This window comes from Archocentrus centrarchus, chromosome 10 (genome assembly GCF_007364275.1).
Source record: "Archocentrus centrarchus isolate MPI-CPG fArcCen1 chromosome 10, fArcCen1, whole genome shotgun sequence".
Taxonomy (NCBI): domain Eukaryota; kingdom Metazoa; phylum Chordata; class Actinopteri; order Cichliformes; family Cichlidae; genus Archocentrus; species Archocentrus centrarchus.
In genome coordinates, this window is record NC_044355.1 from 544161 (window position 1) to 565274 (window position 21114).

Below are 21114 nucleotides of genomic sequence, written 5' to 3' on the forward strand. Positions count from 1 at the left end.
TATTCTCCAGGGGATGCTGAGTGCATTTGGGGGGGTGCACACGGAGGCTATTGGCTATATTACATTTATATCTATTTAACCAGGAAGCTCAGAGATGAAAATCTAACCATTTTTCTGCCAATAAAGGAGATTGTTTCAAGGCCATGAAGATTATTAAAAACATAAACAAAAAAAGAGCTCCAGCAGTGAGTGTGCTCAGGAAAAGCTGTGATGGATTTTACCTCCAGTGCGTCCCTGTCCCAGGTGCACAGCAGGCTGCAAGCTGTCCTCTCTGTTCAGCAGGTGAGGAAGATGATGGAAGATGGAGGGAAGCTGCAGCACGTTTTTACTGCTGCTCACGTTCCACAGCTTCAGCCTCGTCTCTTCTGCAGACACACAGACCGAACCAGCAGAGATCAGGTGACGTTCATTCAGGTCTAACCGCCGCCAGCTTACACGGACTCCATCAGTTTCATAGAAAGGGCTTAGAGACACGCTCACAGTTGGATGAGTGAAGTCAGAGTAAACCGGGCATGTTAACGGAGCAGATTTATCTCCTCTGAACACACACAGAGCAAATTACAGCAGATAAAACAGATCAGTTTAAATGGATTACAGATGATTCTCCACATCTTCTGACTGAGCACATTATTCGGTTTTTGCTGTGCGTCAGAGACAGAAATGCTTCACAGTGAGTGACTGCAAGGCCGCCCTAGGCATTTTAAATGTGATGCGGAAAAAAAAAGTCACTATCAAAAGCATGAGAGGTGTGGACTGGGAGCCAACGTCATGGTTTATGGTTTATGTATGACAGCACAAACGCACAAATGCCTCAATGTGAAATAAATGCTGCAAACGTGCTGAAATGTCCCTCCAAAGGCCCTGAAAGTGGCGTGCTGCGACTGGAAACTCAACGTTTGTGCCATTCATGGCACCTTAGCTCTGAGCTGCATCATTTCTGCTAGTTTCTGCTTAAAAAACAGATAAAGTGATGATCATAAAGTTACATTAAGTGATGCAAACCAGTATCCAACATAACACATAAGACCAGTAGCTCTTACTTTTTATATTACTGGCTTTATATACAAGAATATAAGAGTTTATTATTAGTACATTTAATAAGAAACATCCCAGATCTACAGATCACTGCAAACTAAACTAAATCAGCTGATCAGCACACAGACGGCTGCTTTTTGTTTGAGCTTCTTCTTAATTTAGTTGTTGCTGCAGGTCAATGAACGGGTCTATTTTTATACATAAGGCGCACCGGGTTATAAGGCGCATGATAAAACATATGTAGAACGAAACAAAAGCATCAGGTAAGTCTAACTTTATTCAACTCATTCACAATAACTCAGAATATTGTTCAGTTGTAACAAATACAGAAAAATACCCTCACATTTTAAATCATTCATCTTCCACAAATCCATCAAATTCCTCATCTTCAGTGTCTGAGTTGAACAGTTGGGCGATTTTAGCATCAAGCATGTCGGGTTCCCTCTCGTCATTATCCGAGTCAGTCTCGTTGTTACTGTTTTGTTTTGGTTGTGGCACACAGCAACCATTTAATTGTTAATAAAAGGGCAACTTTTGGTGGCAATCTCTTGCCATCTTCTTCAACGTCTTAACAGACGCTACAATATATTCTTTATTAATGAGGGTAAGAACAAGTCATTTCTTCATTTTATATAAGCGCTTCATAAATCCTGTGCACCAGTATATTTATCAATATAACCAAAAAAAGGAAATCCCTTTTTGACACAACACCAGAAACCTGAAAACTCCGCTGTCACCGTGTTTTGTGTACATACAGCGCTCGTACTGCTTGTACACTGGGGCATCGCCCAGACCTCTCTTTGTCATCGAGGGGGACAGCACACACACCCCCAGACCTCGATTCATCCTTTAGCAACTTCTAGCAACTTTTGAGACAGCCAACTGCGAGTTTTGTTGCACAAAAGTTGGCAACAGTGCCGATTGCCAGATTAAGCACAAATATCCAGGCCAGCATAGATGGAAATAGGCCGGAACATCCATCCATCCATCCATCCATTCGCTTCCGCTCATCCTGTTCAGGGTCGCGGGGGGGCTGGAGCCTATCCCAGCTGTCATAGGGCGAGAGGCGGGGTACACCCTGAACAGGTCGCCAGCCTGTTGCAGGGCCAACACAGAGACAAACAACCCTTCACACACACATTCACGCTGTCATTCACACCTATGGGCAATTTAGTGTAGCCAATTAACCTAACCCCAGTAAGTGCATGTTCCGGCCTGTACATGTTCTACAGGCCGGAACATGTAGAATAAAATCCATCAACGTTTTCTGCGGTTTACTGCGTATGGTTTTCATTTTTGGAACAATGCTTCCACTTCTTGTTGAATTTATCTCCGGCATGCTTTGGCTGCTTTTCACACCTGCTGCGCCGCACTCACAGCTTGTTCCTGTCTAATATCGTCAGTAGAGTCATTTTGTGAATCGATGATGGACTATTTTAGAAAATTCAATGAGACCTTTGAACTAATGATGAGAGTGTGAAACCGAAGCTTCGATACATGCTTTGAACCCTGGACTTACATCTCCAGAAAACCACTGCTTCGAAGCTTGCTTCAGGACGAAAAAAAAAAAAATCACATGACATATGACGTCTGAAGCAGCAACTGCTTCATTCTTGGAATGAATCAGCTGACTGGTTCAGGTGATTCACTGGTTACGAGTGAAGAGCGAGAGCGAGACAGTCAGCCAGGTTCATACTCTGTCACGGCTGGGTGCTGCAGGCAGGGCAGAGAGGACCTCAAAGCAGGACGTGAAGCAGGAGCAGACTTGTGCTTAACGTTTATTGAAGAAAACACGAAAACAAAGCTGGACAGGGGCCAGCTACACGAAGACTAAACACTTGAAAAAACTAGAAACTCGAAAACTCAAAAAACACTCAGCACGAACGTTAACCTAAACGTAAACAGACTTAGGACCCGACAAAGACAAGAGCAGGCAATAAATACACAAGGGTTAATGAGGGGAGTGTGGTGGACACATACATGCACATTTCACACCAGAATGCCCTGAGCTCTTATTGTGAAGGAGGAGACCGGAAAGTGTCAGGAGTGGGGCGGGGGAAGGCGGGCTGAGCCAAAAAGGCTTGACTCTTCCTTTATTCTTTCAGTCATCCTTTGAGTCCTATTATTGTTGTAAAGTTTACCACCAATAAAGCTGAGACTCTATATACCTGTTCATGTCTTCTTTTACCAACTCCTACATTGGTGACCCCGACGAAAGAACGTGTCTTGTGATGACAGCTCAACGGCTGCGGCCGCTGTTTCCTCACCGGCCGGCGCCATTTCTCCCACTATTTTTGCGGCCACGGTCAAGCTCCCAGAGTTCTGGCAGCACGATCCAGAGCCTAGGTTCCAGCATATGGAGGCCCAGTTTCACCTCCGCGGGATCACCTCAGACGACACCAAGTATTTCCATGTCGTCGCGGCACTGGACTCTGCTTCTACTCCTAACTGATGGAGAACATGCTGGCTCTGCTCGGCCCGGGCGACGCTTTGTTTCTCTTTACACATCTGTTCCTACGCCAGCTCCCTCCTCCCGTACGCACTGCGCTGGCCAGTTCCGCTCTGGTACGGGCCAAGGATTACTGCGGGCTGGCTGAGGAGGCGGACAAGATTTTGCTGGCATCCAGGCATTCCAGAGTGCATGCACTTTTACCAAGTGCGGCTCTACAAGGACCGGAGACTGGAGAAGCTGGTGCGGTGGCCGCCGTCGCAGAGCGCCAGAGGAAGGAGAGCGTGCTCTGCTTCTATCATCGCTGGTTTGGAGTGAAGGCGAAGCGCTGCATCTCGCCGTGTACCTTCCAGCACCAGGGAAACGAGAGGGCCGGCGCTCACTAGCAGCTGTGTGCGCTGGCAGCTCGGACAAGCTGCTCTTCATCGAGGACACTGCTTCAGGACGCCGTCTGCTTGTGGATTTGGGTGATCAGCGTAGCATCATGCTGGCTTCAGCTGCGGACGCCTTGGGACAATGTCACGGACCCCTGTTGGACGCGGTGAACGGTACCCCCATTCGCACATATGGAACAAGGTTGGTGACTGTGTGTTTCAAGGGACGTCAGTTTGACTGGGACTTTGTGATAGCGTCTGTGTCAATACCTATACTTGGCGCTGATTTCTTGTGTGCTTTCAGGTTGTTGGTCGATGTAGCTAATAGGTGCTTGATAGATGCTGTGTCTTTTGATACCTACCCCTGTACACTTGGTAGTCCTGGCCCTCTGCCCCTCGCTAACATGCTTGCCACAGGTGATGAGTACCAGCGTTTGCTTGCTGAGTTTCCCGCCCCCACGGTTCCCACCTTCTCTGCAGCCGTAGCTAAACATGGTGTGGAGCATTACATTACCACTGTGGGTTCGCCGTTTTTTGCGCGTGCATGCCATCTCGATGCCGCTAAGTTAGCGATAGCCAGGGAGGAGTTTACGAACATGGAGCGCCTTGGTATTGTGCGCCGCTCCAACAGCCCGTGGGCGTCTCCATTGCACATGGTCCCTAAAGCTGATGGTGGGTGGCGCCCTTGTGGAGATTTTCGGCGCCTTAATAATGCAACAACTAATGACAGGTACCCGGTCCCCCACATTCAAGATTTTTCGGTTCACCTTGCTGGGGCAACTATTTTTTCAAAGGTGGATTTGGTGAGGGGATACCATCAGGTTCCTGTCCATCCACGTGATGTGCCCAAGACTGCGGTTATCACTCCTTTTGGCCTTTTCGAGTTTTTGCGGATGCCCTTCGGTCTTAAGGGCGCGGCACAGACGTTTCAGCGCCTCATGGACTCCGTTTTGCGTGGTATGCCATTTTTGTTCGTCTATCTGGACGACATACTGGTCGCCAGTCCTTCTGCCGTGGAGCATGCAGTGCACCTCTGCCAGTTATTTGAGCGTCTCAGTGAGCACGGTTTGATTGTGAATCTGGCTAAATGCCAGTTCGGTCTGCCGGCCATTGAGTTTTTGGGACACCTCGTTTCACCCCAAGGGGCGTTTCCCCTGCCCGCTAAGGTGGAGGCGGTTTCTGCTTTTCCGCACCCTCCCTCAGTGAAGCCCCTGCAGGAGTTTTTGGGGATGGTGAACTTTTATAACCGTTTCATCCCCCAGGCTGCTCACCTCATGCACCCCCTGTACGATGCACTTAAGGGCAAGAAAGGCAACCAGGAGATAGAGTGGACACCTGAGCGGGTGCAGGCATTTGACAGTGCCAAAGCTGCCCTTGCCAATGCTGCCCTGTTGGCCCACCTGTCTCCCGAAGCTCCTGTTGCCCTTACGACCGATGCCTCTGATTTTGCAGTCGGGGCCGTGTGCGAACAATGGGTGGGTGGTGCGTGGCAGCCCCTCGCCTTTTTTAGCAGGAAGCTTCGGGATGCGGAGAGGAAATACAGTACGTTTAACACGGAGCTCCTCGCCCTTTTTCTTGCAACATTTCTGGTTCCTGCTTGAGGGCTGCGACTTTACCGCTTTTGTAGACCACAAACCTCTCACCTTTGCCATGGCAAAGGTTTCAGAACTATGGACTGCATGGCAGCAGCGGCAGCTTTCTGCCATTTCAGAGTTTACTACTGACATTCAGCACGTCGCCGGCAAGTGTAATCGGGTGGCTGACTGTCTGTCCAGGGCGCAGGTTAGTTCTGTGCATTTGGGAGTGGACTACTCTGCCATGGCTGCCAACCAACTTACTGATACGGAGATTCAGGCTTTAAGGATGGCCGAGTCCAGTTTGCATTTGGAAGATGTCTCATTTCAGGACAGTGGCGTAACCCTACTTTGCGACGTCTCATTAGGCAGGCCTCGCCCCTTGGTTCCTGCTTGCTGGCGTCGGCGGGTTTTTGATGCAGTTCATTCCCTTTCGCACCAGGGAGTTAAAGCCTCAGTTAAGTTGGTGGGGGCCAAGTTTGTGTGGCCCGGCCTCCGGAAGGAGGTCAGGGCATGGGCTTCCTCATGTGTTGCGTGTCAGCCCGCCAAGGTGCAGCGACACACCAAAGCCCCTCTGGAGCAGTTTCCCATACCCCAGAGGAGGGTCGAACATGTCCATGTAGACCTGGTAGGTCCATTTCCCCCTTCCCGAGGTTTTACCCATCTCCTGACTATGGTGGACAGGACGACTTGGTGGCCTGAAGCAGTTCCCTTGTCGTCAACCACCTCAGCAGATGTCGCTCGTGCGTTCGTCTCTTCCTGGGTATCTCGGTTTGGTGTACCGCTTGACTTGACATCTGACAGGGGTCCTCAGTTCACATCTGAGCTGTGGACTGCAGTGGCAGAGAACCTTGGCGTCAAACTCCATCGCACTACCGTGTACCACCCGCAGGCCAATGGCCTTTGCGAGAGGTTCCACCGTACTATGAAGGCTGCCTTACAGGCTGCGCTTGTGGACAGCAGCAGGGTCGGCCGCCTTCCTTGGGTCCTGCTGGGCTTGCGTTCAGCACCTAAGGAGGACCTGCAGTTTTCTTCAGCTGAGCTGGTCCTGGGCCAGCCTTTGAGGGTTCCAGGGGAATTCCTTCCTGGTGCATCTGGTTCAGGGGTCGATATAAGGAGCGGGTCGTTTTTCCTGGGGAACGCTAGGTTTTTAGCCCCAGTAGCGGCGCATCCGCCATGACGCGCACCGTTCTCCACTTCAACCTCCTTATGATGGTCCATTCCGTGTGCTAGAGGCAGGGCCTAAGGATTTCTTGGTTGAGCTGGGAGGTAGTCAGGAGCGGGTTTCGGTGGATCGTCTTAAGCCTGCTCACGTGTTTCCGTATGGTCCTATTGAGTTGGCCCAACCTCCACGCCGCGGTCATCCTCCCGTTTTTATGCCTTACTCGGAGGACCTGCCCCCAGCTGCTGTTTTTTCCCCTGCCAGGGGGCAGTCTCGCTGTAGTCAGGGACATGCACCTCCCTTGTTTTCACCACCTGTGGTCGCCAAGCATAGCCGTAGGGGCCGCCCTGTTAAACCCCCTAGGAGATACTCTTAACGTGGTATTTGTTTTTGCTATGTTCAGTTGAAGATGGTTGCTGTTTTTATTATTGTATTGTTTGCCATTCTGTGTGTTCAGGGGGGGCCTGTGTGGTGGAAACATATATGCACATTTCACACCAGAATGCCCTGAGCTCTTATTGTGAAGGAGGAGACCGGAAAGTGTCAGGAGTGGGGCGGGGGAAGGTGGGCTGAGCCAAAAAGGCTTGACTCTTCCTTTATTCTTTCAGTCATCCTTTGAGTCCTATTATCACTGCATGAAATGTGGGGTTTTCAACAGTTTCTGGCATGTAATATTGCCGCGCGCCTTGAGATTTAGGGCTCTCAGCAGGAGGCTTTGGTCAGAACAGTAAACTGTAGGGAAACTGCCGTGGACTCTGTGTCAGTGCTCCCTCAGCTCCCCCCTCTCCTCAGGTCTAGGGCAGGCTCTCATATGTAAAGGTTTCTGTGAGTCATACAAATGCAAATCAAGTACTCACCAGTGGTCTACCCCTCCCAACAGTTGTAACATATTTTTATTTTGAGATATATATAATCAAATTTACATTATCATCTTTTAAGCCTTTTTCCATTACAATGTGACTACAACATAAATTATTATACAGGGAAACATTCAAACAAGACTAAACTCAGAAGAAATCATTCTAATGTATAAATTAGTATTATCTAGTTGGAAATATACTTTTGGACGTTTTCAGCTTTTGTCCCTTTTTCCAATAAGGCTGTTGAGATTGAGATCCAAGATGGCGCCGCGAATGGATGCCCTGGTACTTCGGTGCGCTCTGTTTTGTTTGTTTTTGTGCGTTATTTCTGTGTCTGGACACTCTTCTGGGTATTCTTACACCAGAGAAGAGCTTTTCAACATTAGGTCCACAACACCTTCGGATTTATTTCCTGTTTTTGTCGCATCTGCGGCGGATTTATTACACACTCTGGCCCAGAAAGTGAGACGCCGAAAGAGAGGGAAGCGCGCTGGCGTGCTTGTGAGGCTAAGGAGACGTGGATTACGCACAGCCTTACCTGGGATTTTCCTCTCCAACGTGCGTTCACTTAGGAACAAAATGGACGAACTGACACTGATGAGGAGCATGAATAGAGACTTTTCCATATCCTGTGTGTTATGCTTCACGGAGTCATGGCTGTGTGAGGAGATACCGGACTGCGCGCTCCAGTTGGAGGGATTTCATCTCCTCCGCGCAGACCGGCAAGCTGCGCTTTCCGGCAAGGCTAAAGGTGGAGGAGTCTGCTTCTACATAAACAGTGGCTGGTGTACGGATGTGACAGTGATTGCTAAGCACTGCTCTCCCTCACTGGAATATCTTTTCATTCACTGTAAACCGTTCTACTCTCCGCGGGAGTTCGCTTCATTCATACTGGCTGCTGTTTACATCCCGCCGGACGCGGACGTGCACGAGGCCCAGTGCGCGCTCACAGAGCAGATTCTGTGCATGGAGCGGACATACCCGGACTCTCTTATCATCGTACTTGGGGACTTTAATAAAGCCAGCCTGAGACAGGAACTTCCCAAATATAAACAATATATCACATGTCCGACCAGAGAGGAGAAGACACTAGACCACTGCTACAGCACGATAAGCGGGGCTTATCACACAGTGCCCCGCGCTGCACTCGGCCTCTCTGACCACGACATGATCCACCTGATCCCCGCGTACAGACAGAGGCTGAAGCTCTGAAAACCTGTGGTGAGGACAACAAAGCAGTGGACCCGTGAGGCTGTGGAGGAGCTCCGCACATGCTTCGAAACTACAGACTGGGACTCAATGAGGGCTGCCTGTGACAGTCTGGATGACTACACGGACACTGTAACCTCGTATATCCACTTCTGCGAGGACAGCATTGTGCCATCACGCACCAGGGTGAGTTATAACAGTGACAAACCCTGGTTTACTCCCAAACTGAAGCAGCTGTGGATAGAGAAGAGGGAGGCTTTTAAAAGTGGGGACAAAGACTGCTACAAAGAGGCCAAGTACAGGTTTAGCAAGGAAGTGGCCACTGCTAGATCACATCACTCTGAGAATATACAGCAGCAGATCTCAGAGAACGACGCGGCCTCTGTATGGAAAGGTTTTAGGCAGATTACCAACTACAAGCCTAAAACCCCCCACTCCACAGACGACCTACAAACTGCAAATAGACTGAACGAGTTCTATTGTCGTTTTGATGGTCAGTTCAGCAGCCTTCACACCTCCACCAGTCCCAACTACAATACAGCCAACACAAATATTCACCCCCCAACCTCCCCCACTCCCCACACCTCAGAGAAGCCCACATCATCAAGGACTCCCACCCCAGAGTCCCCCTCCTCCCCCACCCCCACAGTCTTTTGTATTCAGGAGGACCAGGTGCTAAAGCAGTTCAGGAGTGTCAAAGCTCGCAAAGCTCCAGGTCCAGATGGTGTCTCACCTGCCACACTGAGACACTGTGCTAACGAGCTTGCCCCATTGTTCACGAACATCTTCAACTCCTCACTGGAGGCTTGCCACGTGCCTGTCTGCTTTAAAACCGCTACCATTGTTCCTGTCCCCAAGAAGCCAAGGATCACTGGACTAAATGACTACAGACCTGTGGCACTGACTTCTGTGGTCATGAAGTCATTTGAGCGTCTGGTGCTGTCCCACCTCAAGTCCCTCACAGCCCCCCTTCTGGACCCCCTGCAGTTTGCCTACAGAGCCAACAGGTCTGTGGACGACGCCATCAACCTGACTCTGCACTTCATCCTACAGCATCTGGACTCCCAGGGAACCTACGCCAGGATCCTGTTTGTGGACTTCAGCTCTGCCTTCAACACCATCATCCCTGATCTCCTCCAAGACAAGCTGTCTCAGATGAACGTGCCAGATCCCATCTGCAGGTGGATCATTGACTTCCTGATGAACAGGAAGCAGCACGTGAGGCTGGGGAAGAATGTCTCGGACTCCCGGACCATCAGCACTGGCACTCCTCACGGCTGTGTCCTCTCTCCTCTGCTCTTCTCCCTGTATACCAACTGCTGCACCTCTGACCACCAGTCTGTCAAGCTTATTAAGTTTGCAGACGACATGACTCTCATCGGACTCATCTCAGACGGGGACGAGTCGGCCTACAGGATGGAGGTCAAACGTCTGGCGTCCTGGTGCAGCCACAATAACCTGGTACTGAACGCCCAGAAGACAGTGGAGATTATAGTGGACTTTAGGAAGCACACAGCCCCTCTACCCTCCATCATCCTGACTGACACCCCCATCACCACAGTGGACTCTTTTCGCTTCCTGGGAACTACCATCACCCAGGACCTCAAGTGGGAGCCCACCATCACCTCTGTCGTCAAAAAGGCCCAGCAGAGGATGTACTTCCTGCGGCAGTTGAAGAAATTCAACTTGCCAGCAAGGACCATGGTGCAGTTCTATACTGCCATCATTGAGTCCATTCTTACCTCCTCCATCACTGTGTGGTACGCTGGAGCCACCACTAGGGACAAACAGAGACTACAGCGCGTTGTGGACTCTGCTGAGAAGGTGATTGGCTGTAAACTCCCATCTCTCCAGGACCTGTACACCTCCAGGACACTGGGGCGTGCAGGTCGGATCACAGCCGACCACTCTCACCCTGGGCACAGACTTTTTGACCCTCTCCCCTCAGGCAGGAGGCTACGGTCCATACGGACCAGAACCTCCCGCCATAAGAACAGTTTCTTCCCCTCTGCTGTTGGACTCATGAACAATTACCCTAAGACTGTTACCACCACCCTCCACAAACGCTGATGACCCTATGTCTATGCACCTGTCTGATTGCACTGATGTACATATTAGTGGAATATAGTTTACATTCTTTTATCTTTTAATTAGTCTCTGCACTGTATATTTTGTAATTTTGTAATATTGTGTTATAGTTATAGCTCTAGTATCTCTGTATATTTGCAATTTGTATACTTGTATATTGTCTTATAGTTTTTATACTTATTTGTTTTTTTCTGTAAGCACGAAGTACCGCAGCAATTTCCTAATGCTGTGAACCTGTTCACCCATATGGCAATAAAAACCTTCTGATTCTGATTCTGATTCTGATTCTGAGCTTCTGTCTGTGAGCTTCTGTCTGTGAGCTTCTGTCTGTGAGCCTTTGTCATGGAGTTTTTTGTGAACCCTGAACTTTAGTGGACTGAGGGAGATAAACAAAGGCTATAACTTGATTTTGGTGACACTACAAGCATTATTTTCATTGAAAAGCATACTCAGTTTTCAGTCTAATTCACTGTAACTAAAAGTCTGTCACACGATCATCCTCTTCTGTGCAGTGGCTTCCCAGCTAGCATTGAACATTCAGACAACATCCCATGAACGCTGCCATAAACGTTCAGTGAATGTTCACATGCATTAATGACATTAAAGACTACCAAGGCAGATGGAATAAGAAAACATATAAACATATAAAACATATAAACATATAAACTTTTATTTTGCTATACATGGATGTACATAAGAGATATCAGCAAAACCTTCATGAGAAAAATGTAAAAAAACAAAAAAAAAACAAAAAAGTAAAATGTAAAAAAAAAAAAACAGACAGTGGATGTGTGTCTTCCAGCTCATAGGGGGTCGTTTTGACTGTTGGGTTTTCTCTGTATTATTGTAGGGTCTTTACCCACAATACAAAGCGCCTTGAAGCGACTGTTTGTTGTGATTTGGCGCTATATAAATAAAATTTAATTGAGTTGAAATGAAAGGAATTGAATTCCGTGTGGCAGCTTCCTCGCCTGTGATTGGACAATACAGATCACGTGCGGGATCACGTTGAAGGTCTGCAAGATCAAAGGAAACCAGCGCGGTCGTTCTCTTCGTTCAAACTGAATGGCGTTCTTTGTCTACGCTGCTTTCCTGCTACGACAATGGAGGACATCGTCTATATTTTCAACACCCCAGAAGCTCCTCGTGAAAGCGGGCCTTTCTACCGGCCAGCTTCAACCAGCCCCGCTGCAGACGAGAAGACACTGCTGGCTGCAATGAGTGGGTTATCTCCTCAGTTACTCAAGTTTTTTGTAGCGCAACTGAAAGACAAGATGGCGTCTATTGTGTAGAGACTCGATGCTCTAACAAAGATTTACCTACTAAAGAGGAAAAGACGGCAGCACAATCTGAAAACTGCGGTAAGACTTGGTCGTTTCTAAAACATAAATACTAAGAGTGGAGGAATGGTCACAGTAAGCTGACAGACGTGTTGTGATTTGGTTTCTTAGTTTTATTTGGTTTCATCTTATAGGAAGCAGTTCCTGCACAACTCTGAATCCAATAAAAGCCGGTATGATCCTCTGCAGAGGTAAGAATCAGAAACAAAGCAGCAGCATTCAATGTGTGGAGGAGAGAAGAACTTCAAATGTTTTTACTCTTATTTATTTTCACCTTTATTTTCCACAGACTGTGTTCGCCTCACAACGCGAGTGTGAGTGTTCCTAATGCGTGGACCGTGATATAATTGTGTGTAAGTATCTATTGGTGTTGTTTGTCTGTGTGTTTTTTGCCTGAATATGTTTATGTATGCACTGTGTTTATGCTCTTTATTTACAATGTACAAAAATGTTTTCCAGCTTCTTGTTAAACCTACAGACGGTCCGCCGCAGCTTCTGCTACAGTCAGCCTCACATTCTGGAAAAGGCGGCAGCCATTAAAAATCCTGCCCGGTGACGTGCAAGAAGGAAGCCGGTAAGACGTGTTGGATTGTATTGTTGGTCTGCTGTATTTGTGTAGTTAGCTTGTAAATGCAGTTTTATTTTTGGGAAATATTACTTATTGTTTTTTTTAACTTTATATAAAATCTGGCTTCTTTTGAACAACCCAAAATGTCTATAAAAAGGTGATGCAGTGAAGGTGAAAATAATTAACACTGAATGTTTATAGTTTCAGCAGCTGTAACATTTTGGGACCTAAAGATAAAAAGTGTATAATCAGTTTAAAGGTGCCTCAAGGGTTAATGACCAAAATCACTGAAGTACTTTTATCAGTGTTACATTTTTTCAAAGTACTTGTTCATTTGTCTTTTATTCACAGGATGCAGGAGTTGGTACTTTGTCACATAACCATTGTTTCTGATGACAAAGATGGGCTGATTAATTTTTTTTTTTGCATTCAGGGTCTTATCTGCTATGTGTGCATTCAAAGTCAAAAGACTCAAACTTTCAGTGTAGTTTCCTGATTTTTCACAATATTTCATATAGTTTCATAATGACTTAATGTGTGCTCTGTGTCAACAGCTGCTGGAGGCGAGGACGAGTGTCCTGGCAGTGAAGGAGGTTGCCTTCTGGGACGGTGTCACCACTGACCTCATGTTGGATGAGGAGGATGGCGTCTCAGAGGGCGTATCGGGCTGGATTAAGACCCCCAAGCTTCCCCAGCCAGGAGCTCAGTGACCTCTGAGCCAAACTGCAAGACTGACTAGAAGCTCACCCTAAATACAACACTGTGCACCATAAGTGTTTGTATGCTGGACCATGCTCTGAGAGAAAGCCCAACAGTCAAAATGACCCCCTATGAGCTGGAAGACACACATCCACTGTCTGTTTTTTTTTTTTTACATTTTACTTTTTTGTTTTTTTTTGTTTTTTTACATTTTTCTCATGAAGGTTTTGCTGATATGTACAGCCATGTATAGCAAAATAAAAGTTTATATGTTTTATATGTTTTCTTATTATTCTTTTTGTTACAGTGAATTAGACTGAAAACTGAGTTTGCTTTTCAATAAAAATAATGCTTGTGGTGTCACCAACATCAAGTTATAGCCTTTGTTTATCTCCCTCAGTCCACTAAAGTTCAGGGTTAACAAAAAACTCCATGACAAAGGCTCACAGACAGAAGCTCACAGACAGAAGCTCACAGCCTTATTGGAAAAAGGGACAAAAGCTGAAAACGTCCAAAAGTATATTTCCAACTAGATAATACTAATTTATACATTAGAATGATTTCTTCTGAGTTTAGTCTTGTTTGAATGTTTCGCTGTATAATTTATGTGTAGTCACATTGTAATGGAAAAAGGCTTAAAAGATGATAATGTAAATTTGGTTATATATATCTCAAAATAAAAATATGCTGCTTACAACTGTTGGGAGGGGTAGACCACTGGTGAGTACTTGATTTGCATTTGTATGACTCACAGAAACCTCCTTTACATATGAGAGCCTGCCCTAGACCTGAGGAGAGGGGGGGGGGGGGGGGGGGGGGGGGGGGGGCTGAGGGAGCACTGACACAGATGCTATTTTCCCACCGCTGAGGTTCTGGAGCCGGAGCAAGTTCCTGTGCCGATCCCAATGAACCGGCAAAACGCTTAAGAACGGGCCCGCGTTTCTGTGAACTGCTCCTTTACGTATGAGTGTGGGCGGGTCCTCGTCTGGACACGAAGCTGAAGTGCACAAACGTGGGAGAACACGCTCCCCTTTCTGTGCTGCAAATACGTTTTAGGGTCCAAACCAAACTACTGCAGCATCTGTGTGCAGCACAGAGGGAAACACAGACAGCGATTAGAGCAAGACGACAAGTACGCACTTTGTGTCCTTTTATCTGTGATATGAACTGATACAAAGCAGCAAGTTCAGCCTTAGAGCCCAACCTAATTCACAGCCGTGAAAATCGCTTCGCTTTTCTCATGTAATACACATGTAATATGGTAGAAAACTTGATGTTGGGACGGCAGAGTCACGCCCTTCTGCCGCTTTCGGCACGGGTTCGTGGTTTCAGACCAGCTAGTTTGCGGGGCCGGAATTGAACCCGTTTTTCGGCCGAGCACCGAGTGTTTCAGCGGTGGAAAACCTGCCTAACGGTTCAATTCACGGCTCCGGCTCCGGAACCCTGTTGGTGGGAAAGAGGCTTGAGAGTCCACGGCAGTTTCCCTACAGTTTACTGTTCTGACCAAAGCCTCCTGCTGAGAGCCCTAAAGCTCAAGGCGCGCGGCAATATTACATACAAGAAACTGTTGAAAACCCCACTTTTCATGCAGTGAGAGTGGAAGTCCTATTTTTACGACTTGCACCTGTGATGAGGGATGATGTCACCTCCTCCTGTGTCAAAGTCATCATTTAACTTTGTTTGTGGGGGAGGGGATAAAGTCACTGGACCCCCACCCCGAGTTTTCCTGTGTGCTGCCACATATTTGACAGTTGCTGTCTTTTAATCTTCTCCCTCAGGATGTTACAGTAGGACTCCACAATGACCATCTCACCATGAGGGACCAGTTCATGCAGCACAATGAAAACCATGGTCCTGCAGGACAGCGAGTCGTTTATGAATTGGAGGGTCGGTGGATCAGTTCCTGGCTGCTCCAGTCTGCATGCTGAAGTCTCTTGAGCAAAATACTGAACCCCAAGTTGTCACTGATGCATCCATCAGAGTGTGTGTTGGCGAATGAGGCTTGTAGCTATAGAAGTGCCAGTCCATTTACCTTTGGGCTTGGAAACTGTGCACTCTTGGAGCCAGCTGTCATCAGCAGTGACCATCCTCAACACCAGGCATGTCAAATATGCACATGTAGGACAAAGTGGATCATTGAGGAGTCCTGTCTGGCCTTCTGGATGGCTTTGAACAGTGTGACTGTTCCAGAAATGTGTGCAGATCATTAAGAATGCATTTTGTCATCAGACTGTTAAGCAGGGGTCTGAATCATCATCACCTTAAAAGCTTTTTTACTCTCAGTGTTTGTAATGAGAGTAAATTGTTGATGAGATATTGTTAAGCCTCGTCTCAGGCTGTCCAGCATCTTTTTTAAATAAATAATTAAGATGTTTTCAGAGAGTACTCAAACTGCTTCACATTAAAAACCTGGAACCTGTGGGAAGTGTTTTCTTTAAAGGCTGCAGTGGTTTCACTGGTCCACTTAGAGCCAAAGTGATCTGACTGTGAACTACAATAAGTTTGAGACATGAAAGTTTGAGGTCTGTAGTGTCATCAGGTGTGAGTGCAGGTGATCCAATCACGACTTCCAGGAAATGATGCAAAAATAGCATCAGCGCTGAAAGCAGTCGACAGGTGCACGACAAGATGATCCTGAAGGGGGAATTAGACAAATTCACATCAGATAAAGCTTTTGATTTTTATCGGTTGGCTGAAGGAACATTTTCATCAGATCTCATGTGTGAGTCTAAATTGAAACTGCCTTCAATTCAATTCAGTTTTATTTATATAGCACCAAATCACAACTAACATCCCCTCAATGTGCTTTGTATTGTAGGTAAAGACCCTACAATAATACAGAGAAAACCCAACAGTCAAAACGACCCCCTATGAGCAGCACTTGGTGACAGTGGGAAGGAAAAACTCCCTTTTAACAGGAAGAAACCTCCCAGGCCCAGGGAGGGGCAGAGTGGGGTATAAACAGAGTGCAAAGAGGTGAATGAAACACTCAGTGCATCATGGGGACCCCCCCCCAGCAGCCTATTCCTATAGCAGAATAACTAAGGGGTGGTTCAGGGTCACCTGACCCAGGCCTTAAAAAACAAATAAGCAACAATAAAGCATAAAGTTTAGGATAAAATGACAGCACGGGTAGTTAAACAGTTCTAATGACAAGAATAAGTGAATGAGCAAAAAAACTGAGGTCCTTGTGTTTGGTACCCCTGACCTCTGTGATCTCGGCCCCTTAAAGATATATAATAAACCCTTTGCAAGGACCTTGGGGGTGATCTTTGACACTAATCTTAGTTTTGACAAACACATTAATACTGTCATTAAATCTAACTTCTTTCACCTTCATCTACTTGCAAAGGTGAAGCCATTTCTCTGCTTCATGGACTTGGAGAGAGCTGTCCATGCTTTCATTTTATCCCGACTTGACTACTGTAATTGTCTCTATTCAGGTGTCAGTCTGACGCTACTTTGTCGACAACAACTGATCCAAAACACAGCAGCACGGTTACTAACCGGTGCTCGTAAACAAGACCATATATCCCCCATACTAGCATCCCTACACTGGTTGCCAGTCAGTTTTAGAATTGATTTTAAGGTTTTACTATTTGTTTTTAAGGCGTTGCATGGATTAGCACCTTCCTACCTCTCTGATCTTATAAGCCTGCATACTCCCACTAGATCACTGAGGTCTGCTGAGCAAATGCTCCTAACTGTACCGAGGTCAAGACTAAAACACAGAGGTGATCGGGCCTTTGCAGCTGTTGCTCCGAAACTGTGGAACAAGTTGCCCCTTCATATCAAGACCTCTCATACAGTTCACATCTTTAAAACCTGTTTGAAAGCCCATTTTTATTCTTTGGCTTTTAAATCAGAATGAGTCCTGGATACATTAGTGATGCTGTTTTCTTTTATTTATGTTTTATTGTTTTATGCTTCCTGTTTTAACTGTCTCCTTTATCTTGTGTTTTAAGTTATTTTATTTATTTTAAATGTACAGCACTTTGGTCAGCTGCTGTTGTTTTTAAATGTGCTTTAGAAACAAACTTGACTTGACTTCTCCTAAATTAGTGATGCAAAACCCATGCTTACAGCGGTCCACACGCTTAGACCATGATGATATGAACCCTTCCTGCAGGGATGGCACATTTTCATCTAACTGAGGTTTAACTGAAGGTTAACTGAAGTTAACAGAGCTTAAACATGACTGACCGGAGAGGCTGCTCCAGGTGCGGTTGATGTCTCTGAGCGCCTGCTTCTCAGCGATGGCCCTCTTGATCTCCTCCAGGACCAGGTTCAGCTCTTTGGAGCGCCGCAGGTTCTCCTGCTCAGCCGAATGAAGGCGCTCTCTCAGCGCCAGGAACTCCCTCTGGTAGATATCGACCACATCTCCTGCAGAGGAAGAGGAGAGCAGGGGACAGAGTTATTACATGTGTTCTCCAGTGTTCATGTGAACTCTGAGTTACAGAGATGGCACATTGGCCATGAGTTCAGATCCATGATGCTTTACGGTTGTCAGGTTGCACTTTGATAGGCGGGTCCCAAACCCAATATCTGACCAAATGGGAAATATGGTCACAACCATCAACATGCAGGGCTACAAAATGACCCCCCCTTGTGTCTAAGTGAACATTCATGCTAAATTTGTCCTGAACTCTGAGGTTTTGGGTCCTGAGTTTGTGTTGTAGGATTGTTGTGTTGTGGTATTCTTTTACTCCTGGTTAGTTTATTTATGGTTATATTCCAGGTCTTAGTTTGAATGCAGTTTTTGGGTTCTGCTCATGTTGATAGTTTTAGTCCTTGAGTTTTAGTTTCTCTGCTAGTCTTACATCCTGTTTTACTTTGTGAGTCTCTCTGAGCTCAGCTGTGTTTCCAGGTGTCTCCTCTCTGCCCCAATCACCCCTCTGTGAGTTCTTTGCCTTAGTCTTCATCAGTTTGCCTCTGTGTGTCCCAGTGAGTGTTCAAGCTTTATGTTTTTCAGTAGTTTACAGTTTTCAGTTCCCTTTTGTGGATTATCGACAACAGACTCAATAAACGCCTCATTTTTTGTTAATTCCTGTCATGGTCCTGGGCCGCATGCCCAGGATTTTCCTTTTAGGTTTTGTTTTCATTGTGTTTCTAAGTTTGCTCATTGTTTGGATTCTTGGTTATGAGTTTTCTATGTCCAGTTATTAGTTATCATTATTATTATTATTATTATTATTATTATTGACTTCCTGGTTCCCTTTGTCCCTGTCTCCCCTGTGTCTGTGTTCTTGTGTCTGTTTTGTCCCTCTGTCCCTGACCTCCTGTCATGGTCCTGGGCCGTCTGTCCAGCGTTTTGTGTTTTTAGTTTTTTTTCCCTGAGTGTTTATTCCCAGTGTGTTTTGATGATCTTGTTCCCTTTGTCTCTGTCTCCCCTGCTCCATGGTCTTGTCTGTTTTGTCCTGATGTCTTGTCCCTGACCTCCTGTGTTTTCATGTTGTTATTCCTAGTGTTGTGACTAGTCTGCGTCTCTGCCCCGTGTCTGTGTGCCAGTTCCCCGTATGTAGTCTGCGTGCACCTTGGTTAGTCACTTCCTGTATTATTTTGACAGTCTTGTGTTCCCTGTGCTTTGTGTCTAGTTTTGCTTCCCCTGTTATTAGTTTCATTTGCTTCACCTGTTGCTCCCTGCTGTTTCCTCTTGCCCTGATTACCTGCTGTGTATTTAAGCCCTCAGTGTTCATCTGTTCCTTGTCGCGTCGTCTTCAGTATTCCCTCGTAGTGTGGCCCTTCTCTGTAGTTACTTTAGTTTAGTTTTGGCATCTGTCCAGCCCCTGCCTAGCTGTGTTCTGGTTCCTGTTATTTTTTTCCCAATAAATCCTCTAAGTCCTGTTTTGTGAGTCTGCATCCTGGGGTCCAATCCTGCCTGCCACACACACACACACGCCATGACACCTCCTGTGTTTTTGTATTGAGTTTTATTTCCAGTGTTGTGACTAGTCTGCGTCTCTGTCCTGTGCCTCTTTGTTTCCTTCGTGACTTTGTCAGTCTCAGTCTCATCTGTCTTGTATTTAGTTTACTTCCTGGTCTCGTCCTGTTTAATTATTCCCAGCTGTGTCTTGTTACCCTGTGTTTGTCCTCAGTTTGTGTCAGTTCTCTGTTGCGTCGGCGTCTATGTTACCCTGCTGTGTGTCGCCCTGCCCATTAGTTCTTGTTCAGTTCTGGCACCTGTGCAGCCCAGTTTATTTGTATTTAGTGGTTCTTGTCCTTCTACTAATAAACCATCTTTTAAGTTCAGTTCTGTGTAAGAGTCCTGCATTCTGGGGTCGTCTGCCACACAGCTCACGATGACAATTCCTGCCTGCATTTGGGTCCACAACTCATAAAAAAATGTACGGAAAGCCCATCGAGGCCTCAGGAAATGAGTTGGACCGCAGAACATAAACATGTCATCAGCCCTCAGGCTTTGCTGCCTCCCTAGACTGGGAACCAGTGACCACAGCTATCTGTACATAAAGATGTTTGGATTTTAACAGTGAAATGGTTATGAATGGGTATTTATCAGCCATCAGGTAAAATTTTCAATGCTTGACTTTTACATGCAATTGAGTATTTTTCTTTAGCTGTATGGAACCTTTACAGGATGTATTTAAATATTAGTTCTGTGTCTATAATGAAGCTGCAAACACAGGACATAAAATCAGTACAGATTTATGAATGGGAGCATGTCGCTGTTTCATTTCTTTATCTTTGCATATTCTCCCTCAGTCCTGTGTAACAGACAGGAAAACAGGGAGACTGGGGCTTCATGGGATTACTCTGAAGGTAGGCAGAGAGTGTGGGGCTGTGCCAGATCATCATCAACAGGTAGAAGGGAAAAACGGGCATAATCTGGGTAAAAACATGGAAATAAAAAGCCAAATCCTTCATCTGCCGCAGCAAACAGCATCCGGACGTCCATCATCCCTCGCTGAGTTAATGCTACGTGGATGTAAATCTGCACTAATCCCTTTTGGGCTCGCATGCAGACGTCCCCATTCACTTTGTTCAGCCCTCCAGCTGTAATGCATCCGACTGAGAGCCAGAAAATAACAAGTGTCAACACGAACAGCTCGGCCTGGACTTTTCTCAGCCGACACACGATGAGCTTTACACATTTTAATTTAACAGTTTTTGAGAGTTCGATAGACAGAAGATGGAAGATGGTCTGTTTATTTACCTCGCCTACAAACAGAGACAGGCTTTTATTTTGAAATAGCTTCTTACAGTGGCACCTGTTCCTGGTCTAAGTTGCTTCTGGTAAAGTGGAGGCACTTCTCTATGTTAGTCTGTGGCTGGATAAATTCAGTTCAGGATATTTTAGACCAAAGAATCAACAACAAGGAAAACTGTGAAAAACTAAAGAGGAATATCTGCATGAAGACGGAAGAGTTCATTTACTTACTGTCACACCCAGAGTGTTTATTCTGGAGGAAGTAGAGCTGAGTCTGCACAGCTTTATTTTATTTTTGATTATTTTAAATCCAGAAACACAAATATTGACACAGAAATGAAAAAAAAAACCCAAACATCAAAGATGAGATTTCAGCAAACTCATTTATACTTCCTCTCTTCATCACGTCACACTGTTCACAGCATCCGATCCAACAGAAGACCAAAAGCTATCATCAGGATCAATACAGTAATATCAGTTAGCACCAGTGTTTGATCAGAACAGGTTTGGCTGCTCCGGTATCGCTCATCTCCCCCACTGACAGGAATTTATGGTTCTAATATGAACCAGAGCGTTTTTGTCACTTTAAAA

General features: G+C 46.3%; 1 protein-coding gene across 1 annotated transcript in view; it reads right to left on the reverse strand.

Moving 5' to 3' along the window:
- mgat4b (alpha-1,3-mannosyl-glycoprotein 4-beta-N-acetylglucosaminyltransferase B) overlaps window positions 1–21114 on the reverse strand; it is a 166734-nt gene that overhangs the window by 81766 nt on the left and 63854 nt on the right. The window contains exons 2-3 of the mRNA XM_030739566.1: window positions 17562–17741; window positions 222–365 (exon numbers count right to left, since the gene is read on the reverse strand). Of these exons, the coding sequence (XP_030595426.1) occupies window positions 222–365; window positions 17562–17741 (324 nt within the window). The remainder of the gene's footprint in view (window positions 1–221; window positions 366–17561; window positions 17742–21114) is intronic.